The sequence below is a fragment of the Phocoena sinus genome, chromosome 2, assembly GCF_008692025.1.
Source record: "Phocoena sinus isolate mPhoSin1 chromosome 2, mPhoSin1.pri, whole genome shotgun sequence".
Classification (NCBI taxonomy): domain Eukaryota; kingdom Metazoa; phylum Chordata; class Mammalia; order Artiodactyla; family Phocoenidae; genus Phocoena; species Phocoena sinus.
This window is the reverse complement of record NC_045764.1, coordinates 140,641,931-140,667,471: the sequence shown is the minus strand read 5'-3', so window position 1 is coordinate 140,667,471 and position 25,541 is coordinate 140,641,931. Positions and strand designations below refer to the sequence as shown.

General features: G+C 36.5%; 1 protein-coding gene across 1 annotated transcript in view; it reads right to left on the bottom strand.

The window, feature by feature from the left end:
• SYNE2 (spectrin repeat containing nuclear envelope protein 2) overlaps nt 1-25,541 on the bottom strand; it is a 317,234-nt gene that overhangs the window by 131,140 nt on the left and 160,553 nt on the right. The window contains 10 exon segments of the mRNA XM_032621163.1: nt 1,665-1,805; nt 4,168-4,323; nt 6,985-7,153; nt 8,616-8,881; nt 13,781-13,999; nt 14,862-15,006; nt 16,945-17,267; nt 19,138-21,235; nt 22,473-22,738; nt 23,565-23,720. Of these exon segments, the coding sequence (XP_032477054.1) occupies nt 1,665-1,805; nt 4,168-4,323; nt 6,985-7,153; nt 8,616-8,881; nt 13,781-13,999; nt 14,862-15,006; nt 16,945-17,267; nt 19,138-21,235; nt 22,473-22,738; nt 23,565-23,720 (3,939 nt within the window).

Sequence of the window (25,541 nt, the reverse complement as noted above, 5' to 3'; positions counted from 1 at the left end):
CAAAAATAAAACTGATAAAAAGAAAATATCTGCTCTGACTCAGACTAATACACTGGCAGAAAATTCTAGCCACATGTATTAGTAGCAACTGCTTTTAGTTCAAGAAACCAATAGGCTGGATTCAAACCTGCACTTGTCTGGGCAGAGGAAATCTCAAAGGCAACATTCAATTATTACTTAATATCTGTGTAAGAACATAATTTCTAGAAATGGGAAAATCTGACTAGTTAAAGTGCTTATCGAGAGCCCAAGATTTTGTCCAATGGTGAGCCATAGTCTGATCTATTTTTATTTTTCAATTTAGTTTAATCTTTCTAATCCTTTGACATCACATTTGTTTCGTTTAGAGGGGGCTGCAAAGTCAAAGGCAGGTATGATTGTTTGTGAGCAAATCTTGTTCACCTTATTTTAAGAGAGTATACACAGTCTAATGTCTTCTCAATGAAAGAAGGACACATACAATAGGTACAGTTATTTCTTTTAATGTTTAGAATTATTTGCTTATTTTTACCAAAAGAAACACAGTCAAGTTAAATTAGAAACCAAAGGAGAGACTTAACTGCAGGGAGGAAGGGAACAGAGGGAAAGGGGGTGATAAGCAAGACTTCTCTGAGGATAACTTCTTTAAAAATTGCAGTATAACTGACATATAACATTTTATTAGTTTCAGGTGTACAACACAATTGTTCTTTTTTTTTTTAAAAATAAATTTATTTATTTATTTTTGGCTGTGTTGGGTCTTCGTTGCTGCGCACAGGCTCTCTCTAGTTGCAGTGAGTGGGGGCCACTATTCCTTGTGGTGCGTGGGCTTCTCATTGCGGTGGCTTCCCCTGTTGTGGAGCATGGGCTCCAGGCACGCGGGCTTCAGTAGTTGTGGCGTGTGTATTCAATAGTTGTGGCTCGCGGGCTCTAGAGCGCAAGCTCAGTAGTTGTGGCTCATGGGTTTAGTTGCTCCGCGGCATGTGGGATCTTTCCGGACCAGGGCTCGAACCCATGGCCCCTGCATTGGCAGGCGGATTCTTAACCACTGCACCACCAGGGAAGTCCCACAATTGTTCAATATTTGTTTCTACCATAAAGTGATCACCACAATAAGTCTAGTTAAAAATCCTTCACCATACATAGTTACAAAATTTTTTTTCCCTGTGATGAGAACTTTTAAGATCTATTCTCTTAGCCCTATTTTTAAAAGTCTCCATTCATATTAGAATATTTCCTTAAAATATAAAGTAGAATGTTTTCTACATGCAGGAGTTTACTTGGAAGTTAAGAGGTAGAATATTATGTTTATGTACAGTTCTACCTAAGACATTTTACAAGTGAAATAAATTTGGAATTTCTACTTTCCTCTGTTTCCCCCGGCAGTCTAAAAAAAGCTGTTAATACCATTTATATCTTACTGAAATGTTTTTATATATCAGTCTTCCCAAGACAAGATCCTTCCCTAGTGAAAAGGCTGGTTCCCAATCATAGGCTCTCAGGAGTTTGGGCATATTCCCACCATGGAAAAACTGAGAACAATTCTTAAATGCAACCTTCTCCACCAAGCCTCTGCAGGTGACACACTCAGTGAGGAGGGCCCAGTAAATCAGGGTTAGGATCCCTGTGATGACTGATGACAGGGAATATACCAAATGCTGAAGGAAGTTAAGGGAGAATGTTACCTTTTGAATTTCTTGAGCTTTCTCAATATTTTTGCTCTTCTGCTGCAACATCTTTTCGACATTCTGAAGCCCGTTGTTAATTTCGTCTATTTTTCTACTCATTGAATATGATGGTGAGCTTTTCAAGACTTCATTGCTGATCTGTTTCAAAGGAAGAATGACACAATGGAGATGTTTTCCGCACTCTATTCAGAGGTTCAAATGATAAAAGGGGTAGTCACAGTGTTTTGAGATTTTACTCCTACAAATCTTTTAAGGGCTAGGGGGGAAATTCCAAACCATACTGACTAATACGTTAACGAGAGGGTAGATTAGTAGACTAGGAAAAGGCAGCTGTGCTGACCTGACTGTTCAAATCCAACCGGGAAAAAAAAAAAAGAAAAGAAAACTGACCAACTGAAATCTGTTCAATGTAATCCACAGTATGTACTACAGATATGTGCTGTGTTGGGCAAAACTACTGAGGAGACTGTCTGAAACATACCCCAAGGGAGCAAATGATATTAAAAAATTCCTGGGAGAAAAATTATTTATTATACAGTTTCTATGTTTTATGAGAGAATCCTCTGCACAGATTTGTTTTCAATAAAAACAAACATTCTCAATTTGACGTAAAAGATGTAATTCCCATCTTAATATTCATTTAGGTGAAATAACCTTCTAAAACTGGCTATTTCTTGCAGCAGAAAATCTTAGTTTTTCTCTGTGTGAATGTTTCTAGTGTATGTTTTCCCAGCAATTAGAAATCTAGCTGCTGAACAGTATAATTTTTTTATCAGAATGATTTTCCAAAGAAATTAACTTGTACTAGGAAAGACAATAAATGAATTCTGAATGTATGATTTTTCAAATGCCTGATTAGCTCATGTTCTTATTTTTTTAAGCTATGTTGATAAGGTTTTCTCCAAACAGCCACTGAATAACCAAAAAATACTTAATGCTTTTGTATTCTCCTTTTAATTAACCTTTTTAAAACCACTATATCTGTACAACCATTGAGACTAAACCTTCCAATGCAGATACTTTACAGATACAGAAATTGAAACACAGGCTAAAGTCATCATGTATGACTTGCTTAAAGTCATACATCAAGGTAGTGGGTGAATTCACCCCAAGAAGCCCGAGCCACCAGACGCCAAGGCCCCCAGGCTCTTTTCACAGCATCAGGTTGTTGATACTTTTATATAATGTTTTTATTCCACAGACCATACCACAGTCAACATTTTTTTAGAAAAAAACTAATCCTGTATTATTATTATTTTTAATCACTGTATTAGCTTTTTATTGCTACATAACAAATTATCACAAAATGAAGCTTTCTGATATTTTGGGCAGGTACTCTTCTGGCAGAAATGCCTATCATTTTTGTATATTAGGAGAGATCATGATTTAGGTAAAGTATGCAGCCAACAGAATTGCACAGAATGGTATTGTGTCTGTTGCCTGGATCCTACAGTCACATCACGCAATAAAAGTAAGTTTTTATTGGTTACAAATATACACAGGTATCAAAGTTACTGTTGAAATTTTCAACCCTAAATTTAAAAGGTAGATTTTGATTATTAACTCACTTTGTTAGGGATTTTCACATGAAGTAGTCAGGAGAACCAATTGAGTTTCTCTCAAAACATTTAGTATTCTCTTAAAACAAAATCAATAGTGCATGATTCTTGAGGAAGTTCCTCATAATAGATTATCTGGTATGTCAAATCAACAAGATTTGTTATAATATATATTAGGAGTTTACATGTTTTTTACATGGGTTAGATTTCCCAAAGAAATTTGTCGCAAGTTTGAACCTGATTTTTTGTGTTCAATTAATATGTTTTATTTACTAAATTATAGGTATTTTAGGCTTCAAAAAGCAATACAAAAATCCTTCTGTATTCTTCTGGACCAAACAGAATTTTGTTCTGTTGGATTTGGGCAGCCTTTAAATAACGCAATAAAATAGTCTTGCTAAACTCCTATGTCTCCAAGTACTATGAACCATTTCCCATTCTTTCTTCCAATCTGGACTTTCAGGTATAAAGATTTGCCTGGGTATGCTTTGTGAGAATTATGTTACCATCATTATTAGAAAGACACCGTGTGTTAAGTGCTACTCCTAGTAAGTTATGAAATGTGTGTTCTTATTGTTCTTGGTTGCAATCTCAAAATGTTAAAAGCAAAGTATTATTCATGACCAAAATTTTAAAGTGATTTTCCGGAGGAAAAAAAAAGTCAAGTAAAAGCCAATATATAACTCTATTTTTAAATGCAAGAGAAGAAAAACTAAGCATCTTCACAACTAAAAATTAATAGACTAATTCTGTTACCTGTGTCACTTACTTAGAGCAACTCCGTCTCAGTATCAATACACAAAATTATCACTCAACTAAACTCTATAAAAATAGACATAGCTGAAATCAGGGCAAATGAAAATGTGATCTTAAATGATAGGTTGTTCTTTATATTCATTCACCTCCATAAATAATAATACGAATACAAACATTATTATTACCTTCTCATCTACGTCTTCTAAAGCTTTTCTGCATTCTTCCACCTGGGATTCAATCTCTGCAGGGACTATGGTGTACATTTCAGAATACTTGATTCGCAGTTTTTCCATAATATTCTCAAAAGTTAGCTTCCCTTTCTTAAGAATGCTTTGAAGCTCCTAAAAAATCAAGAGAGTTTCAAATGCTCACAGGACAGAGAAAAAGTTTAACTCTAAAAATGAAAGCAGCTTTCCAGCACATCTTTATGATTTAAATGAGCAAACTTTGCATGACAAAACCTCACTATTGATACAAGCTGATTAAGCATGAGAGATACTCAGTTTGGTCAGATGATGCTTTCTAATTTGTAAGAATTAAACTTGATATCTCTCCATAGTGTCAAACCATTGTCCTGAAAAGACATTACAACATCTCCTGCTTCTAAAGTACCTCTAGGATTTAGTTATATCTCAGTAGCAGTCTCCATCTAAAAAGCTGCAAGCAGCAAAAAGTTTCAAAGAAGTTTTATTTTATTATTAACTTGTTGCCATTTCTGCTTCTTCCTACATTATCATCACAATGATTCAAGGCCACTAAAAGCCCTGTGCTTGAAGCAGAAGTGTCTGCTTTCATGTAATTAGACAGCCCAGCACAGCTCAACTTCTTTCAAAAGGGAGGGTTCCAGTTCCTTGCAAAGAATGTGGGGTTTTAGGAGATAAAAGAAACCTGAACAAATAGTCTATTGGTCGTGGCCTAGAAACAGAATCTGATCTACGTACTCCTGCACTAATTATAAAGGAGAAACTCATTTGTTTGGGAAAGTTTCCCAAAGATCAAGTGGAAAAATACTTCTTGACTTTACTGTGGCTTTTTGGGTTTTCTTTTGTTTTTACAGTAGCTGTTGAGTAGCATTATCTGTGTTAATGGATTGAGTCACCACACTGAAGAATGATTACAATTTTGAATGACTCCCCGATGTGTCACTGCTTTCCTTTTCTTAGCCCTCAGCAGAGAACAAGTCTAGAGGAAAAGTTAAAGAATAGTGCCATTCAGAGAAAGGTAGGGTTTGAGGTACAGAGTGCTCCTCCTTTATCTAGACTTAGCCCTGAGTACAGGTCTTCATTCAGAGCTACACTTAGATGGCTTCCCCAGGAAGACTGCCTCTGTGAGGGAGAGTAAGTTTCCTTTTGCAACATTGACACCAAAAGCTCTGGTGAATAACAGCATGCAACTTTTGAACAAACTGCCAAACGTCAGTTTTGCCTGTTACCACCTAGTGGAATGAGAAGAGATTGTTTGGAAAATGACCCCTAGCCTATGCACAGATAGTGTGATATAATAAATACATTTAGCCTTCATCCCGGTTCCTGGCACAGCTTCTAAAACCCTTGGAATTTCCTGCATAGGGGTGAAAGGAGTGTCTTTTATTATTTATAACAAGTCTTTTCCAACCATACCTGAGTTTATAGTAATGAGAAGATTCTTGGTGGTGGGGCTGGGGGGTGACAGCTTCAGGATTGGGGCTGGTGCCAGAGGAACCAACTGTGTGATTAGAGGGCTAGAACTTTCAACCCCACTTCCAGACCTCCAGAAGGGAGAAGGGCTGGAGGTTGAGTTAATCACCAACTGTCAATGACTTAATCAATCACGCCTATTAATGGAACCTCCATAAAAACCCTTAAACAAGGTTTGGAGAGCTCTGGATTGATGGACACGTCAAGGTCCATCAAGGGAGAGTGGCGCACCGAGAGAGAGCATGGAAGCTCCACATCCTTCCCCCATACATGTCTTCCACTTGGCTGTTTCTGAGTTGTATCCTTTATAATAAACCAGTAATAGTAAGTAAAGTGCCTTTCTAGTTTTCTGAGCCATTCTAGCAAATTTATAAACCTGAGGATGGGGTCGTGGGAGCTGCTGCTTTATAGCCTGTCGGTCAGAAGTACGGGTGGTGTTTCTATTTAAAGAGAAAAAAGTGAAGTTCTTTACTTGGAATCCAAATACTTAAAAAAATAGATTTCATGTCTTAAGGAAAATATGATGGAAAAGCAATTTGACTATTTTTAACCAAAAAAATTTCTTCTATGGAGGCATATGATTTTGTCTCTCTGTAATCAAGATTATTCTAGTTTATATTTACATAACAAAGTAAAATCTGTTATTTGTATTGTGTCATTTTCTATGCAATAGTTTTTTAAAGTTAACTCTTTTCTGTTTGAACATCTTTTTAAAGTTATGAAGGACAACATTTACATGAGTTTTTTGAATAAAGCATTTCTCAAAATGTTAAAAAAAAAAAAAAAAGAATTATGGGTGGCATCTGAAGCAGGGGCAGACTTGTGGGACTGAGCCCTTAACCTGGGGGTCGATACTAACTCTTTATAGTTAGTGTCAGAATTGAACTGGTGTCCCAGTTGGTGTCTGGAGAGTTGGGGAATAGGTTGGTGTGGGGAAAAAAAAGCCTCACATATTTGGTGGCAAGTGCTGTGAGTAAAAACAGTTCTATCCCTCTCAGAGACTAGATATTCTATCCTATAAAGTGAGCAGTCCTACGTACTACTCAAGAGTGGTCTGAGACCCCTGTACACCAAACACACTTGAAATGTGGTTGGAAAAGGGCTCCTGGCCTACCTCCTGACCTAGTCCCAACTCTGCTCTCTGTACTCCAGCCATATTGATCTCCTGTGGCTCTGCCCACACCATGCCACAGGGCCTTTGCCCACATTTTCTTCTTCTTCTAGATTCCCTCTACACTAGCCACAGGGTTACCTCTGCTTCAAGAACTTTGGACTCAAGATTTCAGATCTGTATCAGCCACATTCACTAGTTCATTCCTCACTTACCTCAAGCTGTTCTGCCTTTTCTGGGTGGTCTTGTAATTCCATATTTTGGAAAAAGGTTGTAGTCTGCTGAAATGAATTCTTCAAAGTAATTATTTCTTTTGTAAAGGCATGTCTTTCTTGGATTTCATTCTGTATCAATTCCTTATTTTTTTGAGCCTTCTGGAAAAGCCTAAAATATAGCAGCAGAATAAAATTGTTCCTCTATCCTGCTTTTCTGTGTAATAGTTTTATTTCAACAATTAATATAATGTCTGCATAGCTCACAAAAGCTTTTTTTTCCTGAGAGAAAAGTACCAGTTTTCAATGGTTTATATACTATATATACAAACATACATCAAATTCTATCACTCCGTCAAAAAAGGGGGGATATATGTATACGTATAACTGATTCACTTTGCTGTACAGCAGAAACTAACACAACATTGTAAAGCAACTATACCCCAATAAAAATTAATTTAAAAAAAGGGAGGAAAAAAAAAACTCTCTAAAACTTTCATCCCAAAATGTCTTCTTTTCACACTTTACATTCCAATTGCCATATTTTTTTCCTTGTAATCCTTGAGTTCAATTGAACATGACTCAGAGGTGTGAATGAAGTCATGCATGGGCCCTTGGAGTCATAGATGACGGAATTAGCCTTTCTATCCAAGCTGACCCCATTTACTGTGGATCCAGCCATCATATTATTGGAGGAGTTTAAGTAGGGAAAATCTTTCCTGAGAGCTATCTGGTAAGTATTTCTAGCTATAAAGATATTAGTAATATATCCTTTGACCTGATGATCATATTTCTTGGCATCTTCCTCAATGAAGTAATCACAGATGTACAAAGAGATTCTAGCGTAAGAATATTCATTACAGTGTTTTTATAAAAATAAAATAAATTACATATAATTTAAAGGTTCTATATTAGGGACTTGGTTAAATACATTATAGCATATCCACACGGTGAAATATTATAGTTATATTTTAAAGAACATTTAATAGCATAGGAAAATAAATATAATATGCTTATAAATGGTTCAGCAGAATATAAAACAGTATAGTACTCTGATCACAATGTTTTTAAAAGTACAGCCATAGTAAGAAAGATGAGTGATTGTTGATGAGTGGTAAAATTAAAGGTGGTTTTTATATTAATCTTTACAATTATCCACATTCTCTAAACTTCCTATAATGAACATGTATTACTAAGTTAGAAAAACAGCAAACGTTTAAAAAAATTTGAAACACCAGGATGGAAAATGTGTGCTTGTTTTAATTATCGTTAATATTAATATTTTCCAAAATAGATAACTAATGAGAACCTACTGTATAGCACAGGGAACTCTAGTTAATGCTCTGCGGTGACCTAAATGGGAAGGAAATCTAAAAAGAGAGGATATGTGTATAAGTAAAGCTGATTTACTTTGCTGTACAGTAGAAACTAACACAACACTGTAAAGCAACTATACTCCAATAAAAAAAATTAATTTCCATCATTTTTATACCTATCAGTGTTGACGCAACTTGATTCTGTCATATCATTTGTCATTGTTCTATAATATTTTTATATTCTAGAAATTCAATATTTTCTCAATTTTTCCTGAGTTTGTCAAGCACATTTCCTTAATAGTTTTTCATAAATCTTACTTGTGGCATCGTTCTTGCATAGACATAATCTCCTGAGATGCAGAAACAGTTCCCATAGGTCTTAAGCCTTCAGGAGTGTTCTGGATATTTTTTACGCGCTGCAGAAGTAGGGCCAGTAACAGCTGCTGCCTCTCCACATTCTCTTCATATTGGCATAAACAATCCAGCAGCTCCAAGAATTCCTCTGTGGTGGCTGCCTCTTTTGTTTTGGAAATTTCAGGGAGTTCTTCTTGAAGATTATCTAAAATAATTGCTTCTCGTTCAATCTAATTCAATAACCAAAAAAAAAAAAAAAAAAAAAAAAAACACAGGGAGCTAAAATAAGTAAAATACACTCTTACCACTTCAGGACTCAGCAATCATAATTTTTACATACTGGCTCTTCAAAGGATTCCCAAAGCCACATCTCAGTTCAAGGTAATATTTGTCTTCCTGCAGCTGGGAGTATTATCTCTCCACTATCCCAATCCCATAGTTCCCAGCTACTGATCATGTATATGTGTGATTAAAAAGAAGTATTGCTGGGCTTTCCTGGTGGCACAGTGGTTGAGAGTCCGCCTGCCGATGCAGGGGACATGGGTTCGTGCCCCGGTCCGGGAAGATCCCGCATGCTGTGGAGTGGCTGGGCCCGTGAGCCATGGCCGCTGAGCCTGCGCGTCCGGAGACTGTGCTCCGCAACGGGAGAAGCCACAACAGTGAGAGGCCCGCGTACCGCAAAAAAAAAAAAAAATGTATTGCTGTTATGAGCTGAAGGAAATGCTACTGAATATTTTCATAATTTCTTTCTCCTTCCAATTTCAGTTGCTTTATTAAAGCAATTATTTCTCCTGACTGAGATACCCGTAAGTTAGTTAGAATGAGCTCCACCAAACTGCATCCATGAAGTAGAAGAGGTTGGGCATTTTTTCTACAGGTCTCTTTTCTTTCACATCCAATGCTCAAAAAAGTAAGCCCTCAATACCCTGTCACTCACTTACACCAATGGGAAAGCAGCCCAAATTACTGGACTGCTCATGTCTTTCTCAACCACAGCTAAATGCAGAACTCAGAAATACATAACCTATCAATAATAAATAAAATATCTAGAAAGTGGAGTTCTACTAGCCCTGAAACTCAGAACCGAAGCCAGAAGATCAGACCCCTCTCACTCCCTCCTCAAATCCTCTGGCGCTCTCCTCAGCAGCACTGTGCAGTTACCACATTCTGTCCCAGCATTGCCAACATTCCTGCTCTGCGTTCAGACAGTCAGCCATCCTGCAATCTCGACATTGCTGAATATCACAGAGGTCAGCTACATTTATGATATCATGCTAACTGAAACGATAAATGAGGACCTGGACGCCCAGTAAGACATGCCAGAGAGTGAGATATAAAGCCTATGAGAATTCAGGAACCCCGGCATCAGTTAAGCTCCCAGGGGGGCCCGTAGTCTGGGGCATGCCAGGGGACTTCTATAAGGTAAAGATCAAGTTGATCAGTCTTGCACCTCTGTTGCCAAGAAAGAGGTGCGGCACTGGATGGGCCTTCTGGGATTTTGGCGGCAGGGTATGATACACTGGTGACTATTGCTCAGATCCATTCATCAGAACGTCGCCAGTGCTGAGGAGGCAGTGCTGCAGGACCAGGCTATGGCATAAGCTACCCTGTCACTTGGGCCATAGGTTCCAGCTGGGTCCCCAATCACTAGAATCCATGAGTACATGTGTACCCAATCTACATGTGTAGATTGGCCCCTCTCCAAGAGACCCAGTTATGGAATTTGTACTTTCCATCCCCTCAAACCTAAATTCAGTTGAACTGACGTCCTAGTTCTCAAGCAGGCAGCTACACTTCCACCGGGGAAGGGGATACAGGTTCTACTGGGTCATTTTGCAGTCCCCTCACTCCCCCACCAAAGAACCAGCATGCAAAGAAAGGAGTTGCTATGTTGACAGAGGTAACTGTCCACCTAGGGTTTCCAATATACACTGGGGTTGAAAGAACTACGTCCGTAATCCAGGACTTAATGGAGCATCTCTTGGTGCTTCCATGGCCAGCGATAACCATAAATGGGCAACTGCAGCAACCAGGATCCAATAAGAGTAAAGTGACTAAAGGCTCTAACCTTTCCTGTGTCAGTTCTCCTATCTCCCATTCCTGTTCCCTTGGATCACTTTCCAAAATAAACCACCTGCTTACAAGCCCCTGTCTCAGGTTCTGCTCTCTCTGTACAGCTGTTAAGTCATTAGGAGGAGAACACAAGGGGGAAGAATAATTTTTTTTAGGACAATAATTTTATCCAAAAGCCAGGCAATTCTTCAAATTGTGAATGGATAAACTAACTGCTGTGCATGAGTCTGACAGACTATTACTCGGGAATAAAAAGAAATGAACTATTGATACAAGCAGCAGCATGAATGAATCTCACATGCATTATGCTTAGCGAAAAAAGGCCAAACTCAAAAGGCCACAAACTCTCCGAGTCTGTTTATATGACATTCTGAAGATGGCAAAACAGATTAATAATTGCCACAGGCTGGAGGTAATGGAAGGGGCTGACTACAAAGGGGCATATGGAACTTTCTTGGGTGGGGGAAATGTTCTAAGTCTTGATTTCATTGGTGGTCATGTGACTGCATGCACTTGTCAAAACGCAGCAAACTTTATACCAAGAAGAATGATGGCAGCCCCCAAATAAGTAAATAGTTGCCACAAAGATTATGCATTCACTCTTCAGCCCCTGGATGATTTTCCCTGGACAGGTTATAAAACTTTTAGGTTCACAGTCAGTTATAAAGTTGAGTCTAGAAAGGGAGAAGGAGCCACAGTTGTTCCAAGAGTAAACACAGAGACGGAGACGGAAAAACCTGTAAGCAGCCAAAGTAGAAACTAAAACAGGAAAGACTTTTGGACCTTGGGTACAAGGGGAAGAAGACAGCCTGACCCCTCCCATATCTTTGAAGACATGCCTTTATTCTAGCACACTGTGATCAGTGAAGCATAAAATGATGATCCTGAATAACCAGAAATGGATAATTAAATCAAGCAGATTCTGCTTAAGAAAAGAGGGAGGGAAGATTTTAGGGGGGAAGAAAACGGTAAATCAAAATTTAATTTTTGAATTTGTAAATTTAAACAAGCACTTAAGTTTTCAAAAATCTACTTACACAAAACCTTTCTTCATAAAGATACTGGATTGTTGTATTAGTACAGACGTTTTTAAAAACAGAAATTCATTTTGTCACATGTAAAATCACCAACCATGCCAACAGAATCTTGCATGTACAGGTATTTAAATGATATAATTTTTATTGAATGGATAAAAGCTATTTTAAAATCTTACAGCAACTTGGCACGTGTAAAAATCATTTAAGTTGACAGTTTAGCGGTTAAAAACAGAGTGTACATTTGAATCTTCTATCACTTATGAAGTTGAGCAAGTTAATCTCACTGTGTCTCATTTTCTTCATCTATAAAATGAGAATGATAATCTCATCCTCATAGGATTCTTGCGAGGATAAATGTAAATACAGGTAAAGTGCTTAGAACTATGCCTGACACGTGCTCATTTAAGTGCCCATTAAGTGTTAGCAGTTGTTGTTATTATTGTTATTACGTGAGAACATATTTTGTTGGTGTTATTCTTTGAAAAACACATTTTGTTAGCGGATATTGTCAAATGCTTGTATGGATAACTACAAAAATAACTACTATTAAATAACTACTAAAATATGATTGCCAGTGGGTAGAGGGCAAGAGAAAGATAATGTAATAAAATAAAAAGAACAATAATCTTAGGATTAGCCTAAACCTGGATGTGAACAAGAGCTGTCCCTCAACAAATACTAAGTGCCCACTAAGTGCAAAGCCCTGTTCAGCTTCTAAAGTTACAGTGTGAGCAAAATAGATGTGGCCCCAGCCCATAGCCCCAGTTTAATCACTAGCTTGGAGGCTTGTACCAACTTAAATCTCTCAGTGCCTCAGCTTCTTCATTTAGAAAATGGTGATAATAGGTAACTCCTGAGGGCCATGCCAAGATTCAGCAGCAGCATGTGTGAACTGCCTTCTTCTTTTTTTTTTTTTGGCCACGCCTCGCAGCTTAGTTCCCTGACCAGGGATGGAACCCGGGTCCCCTGCAGTGGGAGTGTGAAGTCTTAACCACTGGACCACCAGGGAATTCCCTGAACTGCCTTCTTAGCACAGCACACAGGAACACACTACACAGAAGGACCTCAGTAAACCGTGCCACTGTGGATGGGAAAGAGCTGGAGGCTAGCGGCCCTGCTAAAAGGGCAATTTACAAAGTTCCTTGGAGTTTTAACATTCAAGAGACTATTTACTAACCAAACCCCAACAGCACCATCAAAATGATATTCATTTTCAAGAACAACAAGTTTTAAGCAGGAAAATATGATAGTGCTAAATGTTTAAATCCTAAGGCAATGTGACCTACTGCTAATCAAGTATTGATTATATTTGTCTTAAGTAAATTCAGCAGAAATTTTAACAGGGGTAAGAGAGAAGGGTTTTCATTTAATATTCTGATTTGTACCTCATTTATACCTGGTCCTTTGGAAAGATTAAAGAATACCCTAAGATATTTTTATACTATTTTAAATTTTCTTTCTAAATGTATGGGATGCCTAAGGCCTCAACCATGGTTAAATTAACATCTGTGATCGATATATATTATGGAGGTTTTCTTGGAGACAGTCTCCAGAAAGAACATCATACATATTTTTAGGTCAATACTTATTAACAATAGTAGTTAATTTCCACAGTTAACCACTGAAATTAATTTCAAAATTAACTGGTTATTATGAATATTACCTTATTCTAACCTCTAGTGTGATGGAGAGACATTTTTAAGAGGGCTTAGCTTATGTGCACGATAAAGATTTTAAAGCTCATATGAGCAAGTAGCCACTTATTTCTAAGAATTATTTGATACCAAAAAAATGCCACTGTCATGAAAGAATTAGAATCATTCTTGAACAATTCCTTGGAGATTATTTTGCTAGGACCTGACCTCTATAAACATTTACATGTTCCATGCACGTGATGTAAACAAATGGTACAGGTTGAGGACTTGTTTTATATTTTTAAAAAAATGAAAATAATAAAACAATTGAAATGACATGTGTTAGTAAACTGTACGGTTTGACTGTTGCAAATGAAGCACTTACTTCTTCATGGATAAATTTCCACTCCTGCTTCAGTTCTTCACACCACAACTCCCATTCTTTAACAGTTTCCATCAAACTCAGCCATCTCTCCCATAGAGCAGATGTGCTTCTGAGTAAACAGAAGCTGTCACTATCTGTGCACATGGGTCTCAAGTGTCTGAGGACCTGTCGTACTTTCATGAGCTCTTCTTTGGCTGACGTAAGACTTGATGCCAAGGCCTTAAGAAAGAAAAGAAAAGGAATAGGAGGGATAGAAGTTTTCTGAATTCAGAACTATCCTGAAACTTATAAACTATTTTAATCTTGAACAATTAATGTTTTAAAATCATCCATAAGTATTACATAATCCATTTTTTAGTCCTTTCGGAAGTCAATTTGAGACAGATGAGAAGCATCTATGTATTATTATATTGTACATGAATTTGGAACTATGGGGACAAATAATGACCTATAAACCAATTTTTCTAAGTAAAAATGTGTTTTCCAAGGTAAATATCCTAGAAGTTCATTTTCTTATTTTAATGTAAGTCTCGTATTTTACTAGATAGCTAATTTGTACAATGCTTACTGTAATCAACCACCAACACATTATTTATATTTTTTGGTTTTGTGTTTGTTTTGTGGTAGATGATAAGCACAGATGATTTAGAATGTCCTCATCCAAATGCTAATAACATAATACCATACACTGTGACAGATGAATATATGCAAAAACTAAAATTGCTCAGTAATAGAGTATAAGAAGTAACCAGAATTTAGCATTTCTGAAAGTTGCATTAAATGCTCTGTCATTGATCCAGCGATGTCCAACAAAACAACATGCAAGGTAACGCTTTAGAAAGAATGATTAATAAGGACAGGAGCTACTGGGGAGAAGACTGTCCCGTGAACCCAAATGATTAAATTTCTCAGAACCAATGCCTCATTTTCCCCATGGCTTTTGGTTTAGGAATTTTGTTGAGTGTACAACTCAGGATGAAGATTTCTGCGGGTCATAACAGAGCCACATCCCCTGATGCCTCCACCTGCTTTCTGCCAATTTTTTGTACATAGTCTTACTGAGATTTGCAAGTTCTATTACCTTGCTCTGTTCCAAGCGCTCTAAAGCTTCTTTGTATGACATTGGCAATGGGGACATGGACTGCCCAAGAACTGTCTCCATCTGGCTGAGGTTAGTGCAAATTTTCTCTTTTATTTTTCTATAGCCTTTGTAATTTTCAAGACACCTAGTGAGACACAGTTAGAAAAAAAAAGCGATATTAAATTTTATTTAGTAAAATAAATTCTGAACTTCCCAGAATGCATTCTGAACACTTAGTAAAAAACAGAATGTAATTCTCTTTTTGCTACTCAGTGTATTTCAACAAATATTTATTGACTACCTCCTCCTCAAAAGACCTGCATGAGACTTTTAATGCAAACTTTAACAGGCAGATAAGACTGTTTCTAAGACACCTAAACTGGAAAACTGCATTCTTGAGCACTGCTAATAAGGTGTAAATTGGTACAACTCTTGTAGAAAACCACTTAGGCTTAAAAATGCTCATATCTTTTGATCCAACTTCTGCAATTAATCTTAAGGAATCAATCCTAACATAAGAAATTTATCCTATACCTTATAAAACCTTTTACACAGTAAAATCTTTTTACTTATTAGACTGTTAATTAAAATGGCAAAAATCAGAACACACTTTATGCTAACAAAAGATATGGTTAAGTAAGTTACAACAATCCGTTTTATAAAATATTATATAATAATTACAATTGCTTTTATATGAAGTTTTGTTACAATAAGGAAGAGTTCATTTTATAAAGTAAAAGCAGCCTATTTTTATATAGTACAATGTTGTGCTACATTAAAAAAAAACACTATGAATAAAATTATGTATACAAAATAGATACAACCTAAATCCCCCACTGAAAACAATAAAAAATTAGGTATCAAAGATATATTTTTTTAAATTCTTAAAACACAATAATAAACTGGCAAAGAATTAAGGAATATTCAGAGGCCCCAAACTATGTAAAAGTGGAAATACAGAGAAATAAGCTAAGCTCCAAGGCCAGTTTTTCACTTTGAGGACATTTGTCAAGTTTCAGTTTTGTTGACCTTCACCTGGAATGCTGGGGACAGAGGATAAAGCCCGGAGCACACCCAGGATGGATGTTTATTAGGACATCCCCTCTGTAAAGATAATTTGTAACACATATAACACAAAGACCAGCCTTCAAAATGTAGAATAAATCCCTACAAATCAATAAGAAAAAGCTAGACAACCCAATAAAAATTGTCTTGAACAGGCATTTTTCAGAAGATGAAATATGAAAGATGAAGAAATATTCACAAAAGAGGCTCAAATTCATTAACAGTAATAAAGATGCAAATTAAAACCACAATGAAGTATCACTTAACCATAAGACTGGCAAAAATTAAATCTCACAACATTAAGTGTTGGTGAGGATATGGGACAACTGGAACATTAATATGTTGCTGGTTTGAGTAGAAATGGGTAAAATCATTTGGAATTAAAAATTTAAGATGTGCATACCTTTTGACCCAGCAATCACAATCCTAGTTATACACCCAAAGGAAGCTCTTGCATTTGCAAATGTTCCTAGAAGCACTGTTTGTGAATGCAAAAACTAGAAACAACCCAAATGTTTACCAACAGCTGGGTGAGTGAATATTTTACTACAGACAAAAACATGAATAAACTTCAGGATCATAATGGTAAGCTTGAAAAAATGAAGTCACAGAAGAATACATATACATGAAAACAGGACACAAACACGTAGTAAAAATATTTTTAAAAGCAAGGGCATGGTAAATAAAAAACAGGATAATGGTTACTTCCGAGAGGAGAAGGAAGGAGTACCCAAGAGAATTCAAAAATCATGATGTTTATCTTTGAACCTTTGGGTACAAAGGTGCTTGTTTTATCATCATTCTTTATACCATACTCAGACTTCTATAAACATTCTGTTTTAAGTACTCAATATTAAGAAAAAATGAAATAAATGCAACAGAATATTTGCCATGGTTTTCCTTAGTGATTTTTTCTTACTTTTCCATATTTTCCAAATTATTTCTAATGTGTACATGTTAATTATAAACAAATCTATATTTTGTTCTTAAAGCATTACCTTTAGAAAGAAGTACCTACCTTTCTACTTCAGCTTCCTTTACTTTGGCTGCCTCCCTCATGGCTGAGTCCTTAGAAACTAATTCCTGTAAAGTACACTCAAGTTGTCGTTTAGCTTCTGGGCTGCATATAGTCCCCAAATTCTCAGTGAGGTCCTGGATGTCTGCTATTGTGGACTTCAGTTCCTCTTGTTTGCGGCGAGGCATCTCTATTGATTCTTCTGGATTATCAAGGTCTACTCTATGGGATGCAATGATGGCTTCAAGGGCAGTGATGATCCCCATGGCCCTGGAGACTGCTTCATTATAGCGTGCCATATTTCCACAAGCATCATTCAAGACATTCTGGTGAATGGAAGATTAAATGCCGTGATGAAAACTGTCAAACTTTTGTCATTCTTGAATTTTTGTGATACATTCATAATATGTCTCTGTGTCATAAAGAATGAGCATCTCACACTTATAGTTTAATAATATTACACTAATAGTTAAAAATGAATAAGTTTAAACTAAAAAAAAAACAAACAAAAATGAATAAGTTTTTCTTTGCATAAAGAAAATGGTTTCCAGATTTGCTAAATCTAATCTAAATTTAAAGATACATCTCATGAATCATGTCTAATGATATATGTTCCTGCTCTAGAACTCTTGTATTAGACTATGAATTACATAAAACAATTGAATATATTTAATGTATATAACCTTAAGCAATATCTGTGGGAAAAAAACTGAAAAGACCCCCCACCAAACCTCTTGTATTTTTAAATTAATGGCTCTGCCACTAACTTTAGTTTTGAGCACATCATTTAATGTCTCCAGACCTCAAGTCTTCTCACTGAAATAACAAATAGTTGAAATAAATAACTTTAGAGGTCCCTTCCAGTCCAGCTCTAAATATATCATTTTGGGGATTTATGTACATTGTTTCTGGAAACTGTATTAAAATCAAGCAGAGAATTTGTTAAGTACCAATTTAAAGAATGTATTAGGGTTCATATGACTTTATATTTCTATAGCATTTATACTTTAGCAAAATAGTTCAAATACATTATCTAACAACTCTTTGAATTAAAGAAGGGAGTTGGGCTTCCTTGGTGGCGCAGTGGTTGAGAGTCCGCCTGCTGATGCAGGGAACGTGGGTTCGTGCCCCGGTCCGGGAAGATCCCACATGCCGCAGAGCGGCTGGGCCCGTGAGCCATGGCCACTGAGCCTGTGCATCTGGAGCCTGGGCTCCGCAACAGGAGAGGCCACAACAGTGAGAGGCCCGCGTACCACAAAAAAGAAAAAAGAAGGGAGTTAACGTCCCCATTCTAGAAATTCAGTGTGACAATTCTGAAAACACAGTGAAGGGCATTATATTAAGAACAGTGTGCTTAAATGATGCCTAAGATATCTACCCTATTATTGCAGGAAAGGAGGGAGTTTGTTGTCATCGCTCTGCAACAGAGATCAGCAAACTTTTCCTGTAAAGGGTCAGACCGAATATTTTAGGTTTTGCAGGCCATACGGACTGTCACAACTACTCAGCCCTGCTGTTGTAGCAGGAAAGCAGGCATACACAAGCCAGTAAGGAATGGGCATAGCTGTGCTCCAATATAACTTTATTTACAAAATCAGGTGCCTGGGCAAATTCGGCCCATGGGCCTTCATTTGATGCTCTAAAATCACACAGATCTCAACATGAATCCTGGTTCTGTTACTATTTCAAGACCTTGAGAAAACTGTTGATGTTTCTGAACTTCAATTTCCTTATTTTAAAACGGGGCTAGTAATAGCACCCATTTCACAGAGTTGCTATGAGGATTCAAGATAAAGTGTTCAGCACACTTCCTAGACACTGTAAGTTCTAAATAAATGTGGAGTTATTATCTTGTGTTCTTTATACCATATTTCTTCCACTACTCTCTATTATTTCTGAAAAGCAAACAAATAAAAATCACAAACTTTTTGGTTCTGAGCTCAACAGAAGCTACGAGGGATATAGAAATAAAGGTGCCAAACTCATCTTTTTCCAAACTGTAAGGAACTGTATTTAGATGCAGAATGAGTTGGGATTATAAACTGGACCTTTGAAGTTCTTTAAAATGGCTATTCTCCTGTGCAGAATATTTCTATAGAACGTGTAACTTCTTGAGAAATGTGGATATTAACTAGAGTAAAACATAAAATCATGAAATTACAACAAATACATTAACCACCTAATTAAAAAACTTACTGTGCGCGAATCAATGCTTGCGTTAAGCTGCATGTAAAGCTCTTCAATGTCATGTAATTTTGTCTCCACATCACTAGCTTCAGAAGAGTTTTCTTCTCTTTGCTTCTCAAGAACAGTCACAGCTTTAATGCTATCCATTTCTGCCTGAACTTGTTCTTGAAACATTTCACAATTAACTTTTTCATTTTGAATATGTTCAATTTGCAAATTTATAAGTAAAGGCTGTTGTAACTGAGATTTTATCTGATTTAAAACATGTAAGGAATTTTCTAGTTTGTCCTGAAAATTCTTTTCATCCATTTCTTTCGGTTGGGATTCCAGGACTATATTTTGGAGAACCTTGTATAACTTATCACTTTCTTCTGCATACAGCTTTATTTGCAGCATTTCTTTCTCTTTGAATGAGTCATCAAAGTCCTTATTTTCACTTAATTTCTTGATTATTTCATGATACAAGCACATGACTTTCCTGATTCTCTGATTCAAAATTTGAGCATTGAGCAGACTGCTTTCCGGTGGGGTGTTAGGCGTTGTTAGTAGTGCTTCAGTCCTTTTCTTAACTTGCAGATCCATAGCCCTCAATTTACCTAGTGATGCCTGATATTTGCCATATTCTGCCACAAATGTATCTAACTGCTTACTTTTTTCTTCAAGTTCCTTTTCTTTTTCAAGTATTTGGGTTTGTAATTGGTCAAGTTGGGACCAATCCCAATTTATTCCTATACAGTCAAACACTTCTTTGAGTTTCAATACTTGTAGGATACTAGATCGAATACCAGTGATTTGGTTTCTAAGACGATACAACTCCTCTTTAACATCTGGATTTATTTCTGGATTTAGTAGCAGTTCATTGTGCTGTATATGGTCAACCTCCTTCTGAAGCTCAGATGTTTTTTCATAAAATTCTCTATAAAAATTTATCTTGTGTTCTACTTCATTACATTTATTTTGAATGAATCTTTGTGTTCTGTTGACTCTAGTCTTAAGAATTTTCAATTGATCATCTAGAAATAATCTTTCAAATACACTTAGATCTTTACAGATGTTTGTTTGTTCCTGAAGATGTGTTGCGATTACACCCTCAATTTCCTGCAATTCCTTCTGAGAAATGGTCAAAGTGACATACTGATGTTCTAGTTCAGCTTCTGTGGAGGTTGTTTGCATCTTGGGAATCATCAGTGTTTCATTTCCTTGAAGTGATAGTTGAACCTTCCCTATTACCCCAACAAATTTGCTCCTTTCTTCCAAGTTAAATTCTAATTGCTGTGATCTTTGAGTTGATTTTAAAACTAGCATTTGGTATTGATTCTGCAAGTCCTGTAGGAGGTTATTTAAATCACTGCTCTCATAGGCTGTAAGGTTAGGAATATTATCTTTAACCTCTTCAACCAATGACTCCACAACCTGCTGCTTACCTAGAATGCCATCGTGCACCACCTTGCATTTTCTGATCTGTGAAAGAATATTGTCTGGGAGAAGGGAAATGGTAGGGACGAGTTCACCTAACAGATTTTTGACCCATAAGATAGCCTCTTTCATCTTGTACCTGGTCTCACACTTCTTGATCTGATTTTCCACCTCTATGTTTAATGGTTCCAACGCTTCCAATTGCTTCTGCAAATTATTTATTGCATCTTCTAAAATATTCTTTTCTTTTTCTCCCCAAATCCTCTTCATCTGAAGTTCAGCTCGCCCTCTGAACACAGAAAATCTATGCTTGATAGTCTGGAGTTCAGTGGCCAAGGCAACCATGCTTTGATTCCCTTCTTCTGGAGAGTCCAGCCTTAACTGCAGACACTGCTGCTGCTGCTGCTGCAGAGAAATTTCAAGGTCTTGGATCTTACTCGTGAGAAACGTAAACTCATCATGTCCCACCACTTGCTGAGAATACTTCTTCTGGACCAGTTGTTCCATTTGCTCCAAACCATGTTCAAGTTGCTTCATCTGGCTTTCCAACAGCTTCTTATCCATGTCAGTCAGACAGTTTGATAAATTTTCCCATTCGATTTTCAACTTGCTTAAAGAATCTTTCTCTTTTTCTATTGATGCCAGTAATTTTTTAATTTTGTCCGTATGGGTTGCACTGTCCAGTGGTCCCCTAGCAAAAGAAGAAAAATGGAGCTGATTAATATTTATTATACATCAACATGAGGTTAGCTGTCATTAAAAGAAATTAATTCTGCTTTGAATTCACAGAAGAGAAGATCAGGTTGTCTGTAAGAACACTCTGTCCTTAAAATAAAAATCAGAATCTTGTTTACTGTAGCTCTCAATTAATGTGTGACAATGTAGAAAGCTTGTCTATAAAATGAGTATCATAAAAATGCAGAAGCACAGGAAGGGAGTGAAAAGTGAAGGGAAGAATGTATGTAAAAGTACTCTGTCACCTGTAAAGTACTTGTACAAAGTTAGGCTAGGACTAAGCTAAATTACAACATCCAACCCCTTTGTTATCATCTTACCAACAATAATGATAAAGATATTGACTAAGAAGGTACAATCATCAGGCTAATCTTTTAAATATAAAATTGTTTCCTCAAAGGATGTCACTGAAAGTGAACCCCATTTAGGCAAAAGTATAAAATAAAACTTTTTAATAATGAGAAAATGTTTACAAGTTATGACTATATCTACAATCTTCAGCCATCATTTTCAAAGCCAAAAGGAGTACATACATGTAAAAAGAAGCCATTACAATACATATATATTCCTTATGTTCCAAACTATTTAAACCAAGTATGTTAATATTAAACAATTGTATTGGGCTTCCCTGGTGGCGCAGTGGTTGAGAGTCCACCTGCCGATGCAGGGGACACGGGTTCGTGCCCCGGTCTGGGAAGCTCCCACATGCCGCGGAGCGGCTGCGCCCGTGAGCCATGGCTGCTGAGCCTGCGCATCCGGGGCCTGTTGCTCCGCAGCGGGAGAGGCCACGACAGTGAGAGGCCCGCGTACCGCAAAAAAAAAAAAAAAAAAAAAAATTGTATTGATAACGTTTCTGCCCCCCTCCCATAGTTTAGAATCATCTCTTGGCAAAAAAAATGCTAAATTCCATAGAACTTAAACTTATTTTGCAGATATTTATAGAGTGAGTTAATAGTTTAATAAATTAATTTTTAAAATTAATATAGTTTAATTGTAAAATTAATATGAATATTTTTTGCATGAAACCAACAGAATTTTCTTCAATGGTTTCCATATGAAATTAATTTCCACACTGTAGTATTAAAATCATAATATTCTTTAATAGTATAAACTCTTAACACCCTGGGCCTGTCCAAGGCAGTGGAGCCTATGGTTGAACACAAAGAATACACATGCTAAATTCTTATACTTACACTTTTAGACTTTCCTTTTCTGTCAACAAGGCTTTCATCGAGGATTCAACTGCCACGAGGTGTTCCTGAAAATCTTTAAGGAGACAGTATTGGCTCTCTTTCTTTTTCTTCAAAGTAATAAGTGCCTGAAGCAGATTGTCCAAGTGCTGCACTGAATACCTTTCACTGTGGGGAAACAAGGCACTTGTTTCTGCTTTCTTAAGATATTCAATTTGTTCCAGTGGTTCAATGGTTGCTTTCTTTGCTTCCAACTGGGTACATAATTCCTAAAAACAAGTCAAGGAAATCAATAAATATACACTCACTCATTCATTCATTAATTAACTCATTTATTTTTTTCCCTTTGCTCTTTCCTTTCAGTAACACATTCTATCCCAAGAAGATGTTTTACATATTTCATTTGCACACAGAGAAACTAAGGTCCTGACATTTAAAAGATTTTTTTTTACTAGAGTCATGTTAAAATGTAGACTAACACTCACCATTGGTCTAATGTTTAATAGTAAATTGGTCACCCTATTGTGTTAAAAGATTCTACAATGTCTAAAGAAGATTCATCTTTTTATTAGTTACATGCATCCCCTCTCTTTCCTGTTTTAGATACATGTTTACTGTTATGTAAACTTAGCTAAAATTGTAAGGGTCATTTTAAAAAACATGGTAATGTATTGGATTTTTAGATGCCTTTCCATAGCTATGTAAACGCAGCTGTAAAAACAAAGAAGGAGTATCCCATAATGCTGATAATCAGAAAAAATAAAAGGAATTTGTCAGAATCAGAAAAATACATAGGACTAAGAAAAGGAATGATGGCCAGTCAGAATCTCCAAATTTTCTTACTGAATAAGTAAGATTTTAGGAACTTTGTGAAAGAGGAGACTAATGTTCATTAAACTTTTACACTTCTTAAATGGAAAGATTTATACAACTTACTGATTAGTACATAATTATATAGTTACCAAACTGATCATCAGGCAAAGGTTAAATAAGACTTTTCATTCTGTGGAAGCAATTTTTTGGTAATTAAAATATATTGTATTGTACTAGATAAATGATGCAATCATGTTGTCAGTATTTTTCTTGTTTCCATACCTCTATCTCTTTTAATTGTTCATTTCTTAACATAACATCTAATTCTAAAGGTTGATTTTGCAGCTCATTGACTTTCTGCTCATCTTCAGTGGTTTTCATGCTTTCTTGAACATCAGGAGAAAGTTGTTTTGACAAAACCATTTCCACAGCTGAATTCTGAAAACATAAAAAGATTAATTGCTGAATAGTTTACCTTTCAAATAAATAATTTTTTATTTTTCTTGATGAAATAATTCCAGTTTCTTCTATTTACTCAGATTAAAGACTTTTCACAAGTATATCTGGCCACTACCAAAGAGGATTTCTCCATGCAATATTTAATGCTAATATTGGTATCCCAAGAAAAATGAAACTTTTTTGACAAGACAGTATAGCATCTGGCATTGCTCAGTTATATACTGAGGAATATCTACAGTCTTAAAGAAAGAAAACGGATATGGAAAAAGCAAAAGTTCCAAAGTTTATACTTAGTATTCACCATAATGCAGAGGGCTGGGCAAATGGTAGGCACTCAATGGTACCCACTGGTAGTTTAAAATAGTAAGTGGAGAGATGAAGGAAACACCAAAGTACCAAAATTTCATCATATTAAAAATGTTATGCCTAGAGACTTCCTGGCAGTGGTTAAGATTTTGCTTTCCAATGCAGGAGGTACGGGTTCGATCCCTGGTCGGGGAACTAAGATCCCACATGCCTCGCCAAAAAAAACAAAACATAAAAAAAAAAAACAAAACAGAAGCAATATTGTAACAAATTCAATAAAGACTTAAAAAAAAAAACGGTCCACATCAAATAATCTTTACAAAAAAAAAGGGAATTTCCTTCTTAAAAAAAAATGTTATGCCTTAAATTACGTAAAGGCAAGAATTCCAATTCTGGGTATGGCAGGTTATATGTGGGGTAATCTGATCTTTTCTGAAAGCTCTAAGAAATTGAGGTTCTCAATAGGTTATGTAGAGATGCCATTTCAACTCATTTATTCATTCTTTCAGCAAATATTTGTTGAGCACTTACCTACAACAGGCACTTTATCAGTAATTTTAAAAGATTTCCCATGATTTTGCTAAGGTATTAGTTTTTATTTTCAGGTTACTTTATAAGTGAAATACCATTTAATTTTGCCATATACTTTCATGTCAGTAAAAATCTTTGAGGTATCAAGTCTGTGAATAAAATGTGTCCACATATCCAAACAAGGTAGAAATTGCTGTTTTAGTAGTAGATAGCAGATACACTACTAGATAGTAATATAAGGTGTTAACAATAGGGGAAACTGGGTAAGGGGTATATGAGAACTATCTGTACTATCTTTGCAAGCTTTCTGTCAATGTGAAACTATTCTAAAATTAGAGTTCATTTAAATAAAACAGATACTGTCTGGAGCTCCATCAATACTAACTGGTAAGAAAATTCAGCTGACCAGTGTTACTGGTTTTGAAGTATTTACTTGGCACTTAGCACAAGTCACTTCTTCTACAAGGCTGCAAATAATTGAAATGATTTTTCAAATTTCCTCCATTTCCAATTTGTTCGTGCAAACTATGGTTAAAATCTCCATGGAAGGCAGCATCTTGGGTGGGGGCGGGGGGTAGGAGACCCAGGAAGGCTGTGAGAGGAAAGGACAGAGGTGCTACACCACAGATTTCATTGGTCCATGGGTACTCTATGCCATGAACTGCAATTCTATGAGGTGGACACCTGCCTCCTTTTAATCTGATGGCTACTGTTGCTTACAGCACCCAACAAATCCACCTGCAGGGCAAGCGCTCCTGCGCTAAAGGCATAGATACTAAACCCAGGAAAACTTTACTTCTTATCAATAATTTATTAGGAATTCAGAGCCCTGGTCTCTCTTACCTGATGGACTGGTCACTTAAGGACTAGCCACATTCATAACCTGCCATTTGTAATCTGCCTTCCATGGTCAGGGAGAGCATCCTAAAAAACTTGAAATCACCCCATAACACCATTTGTTTA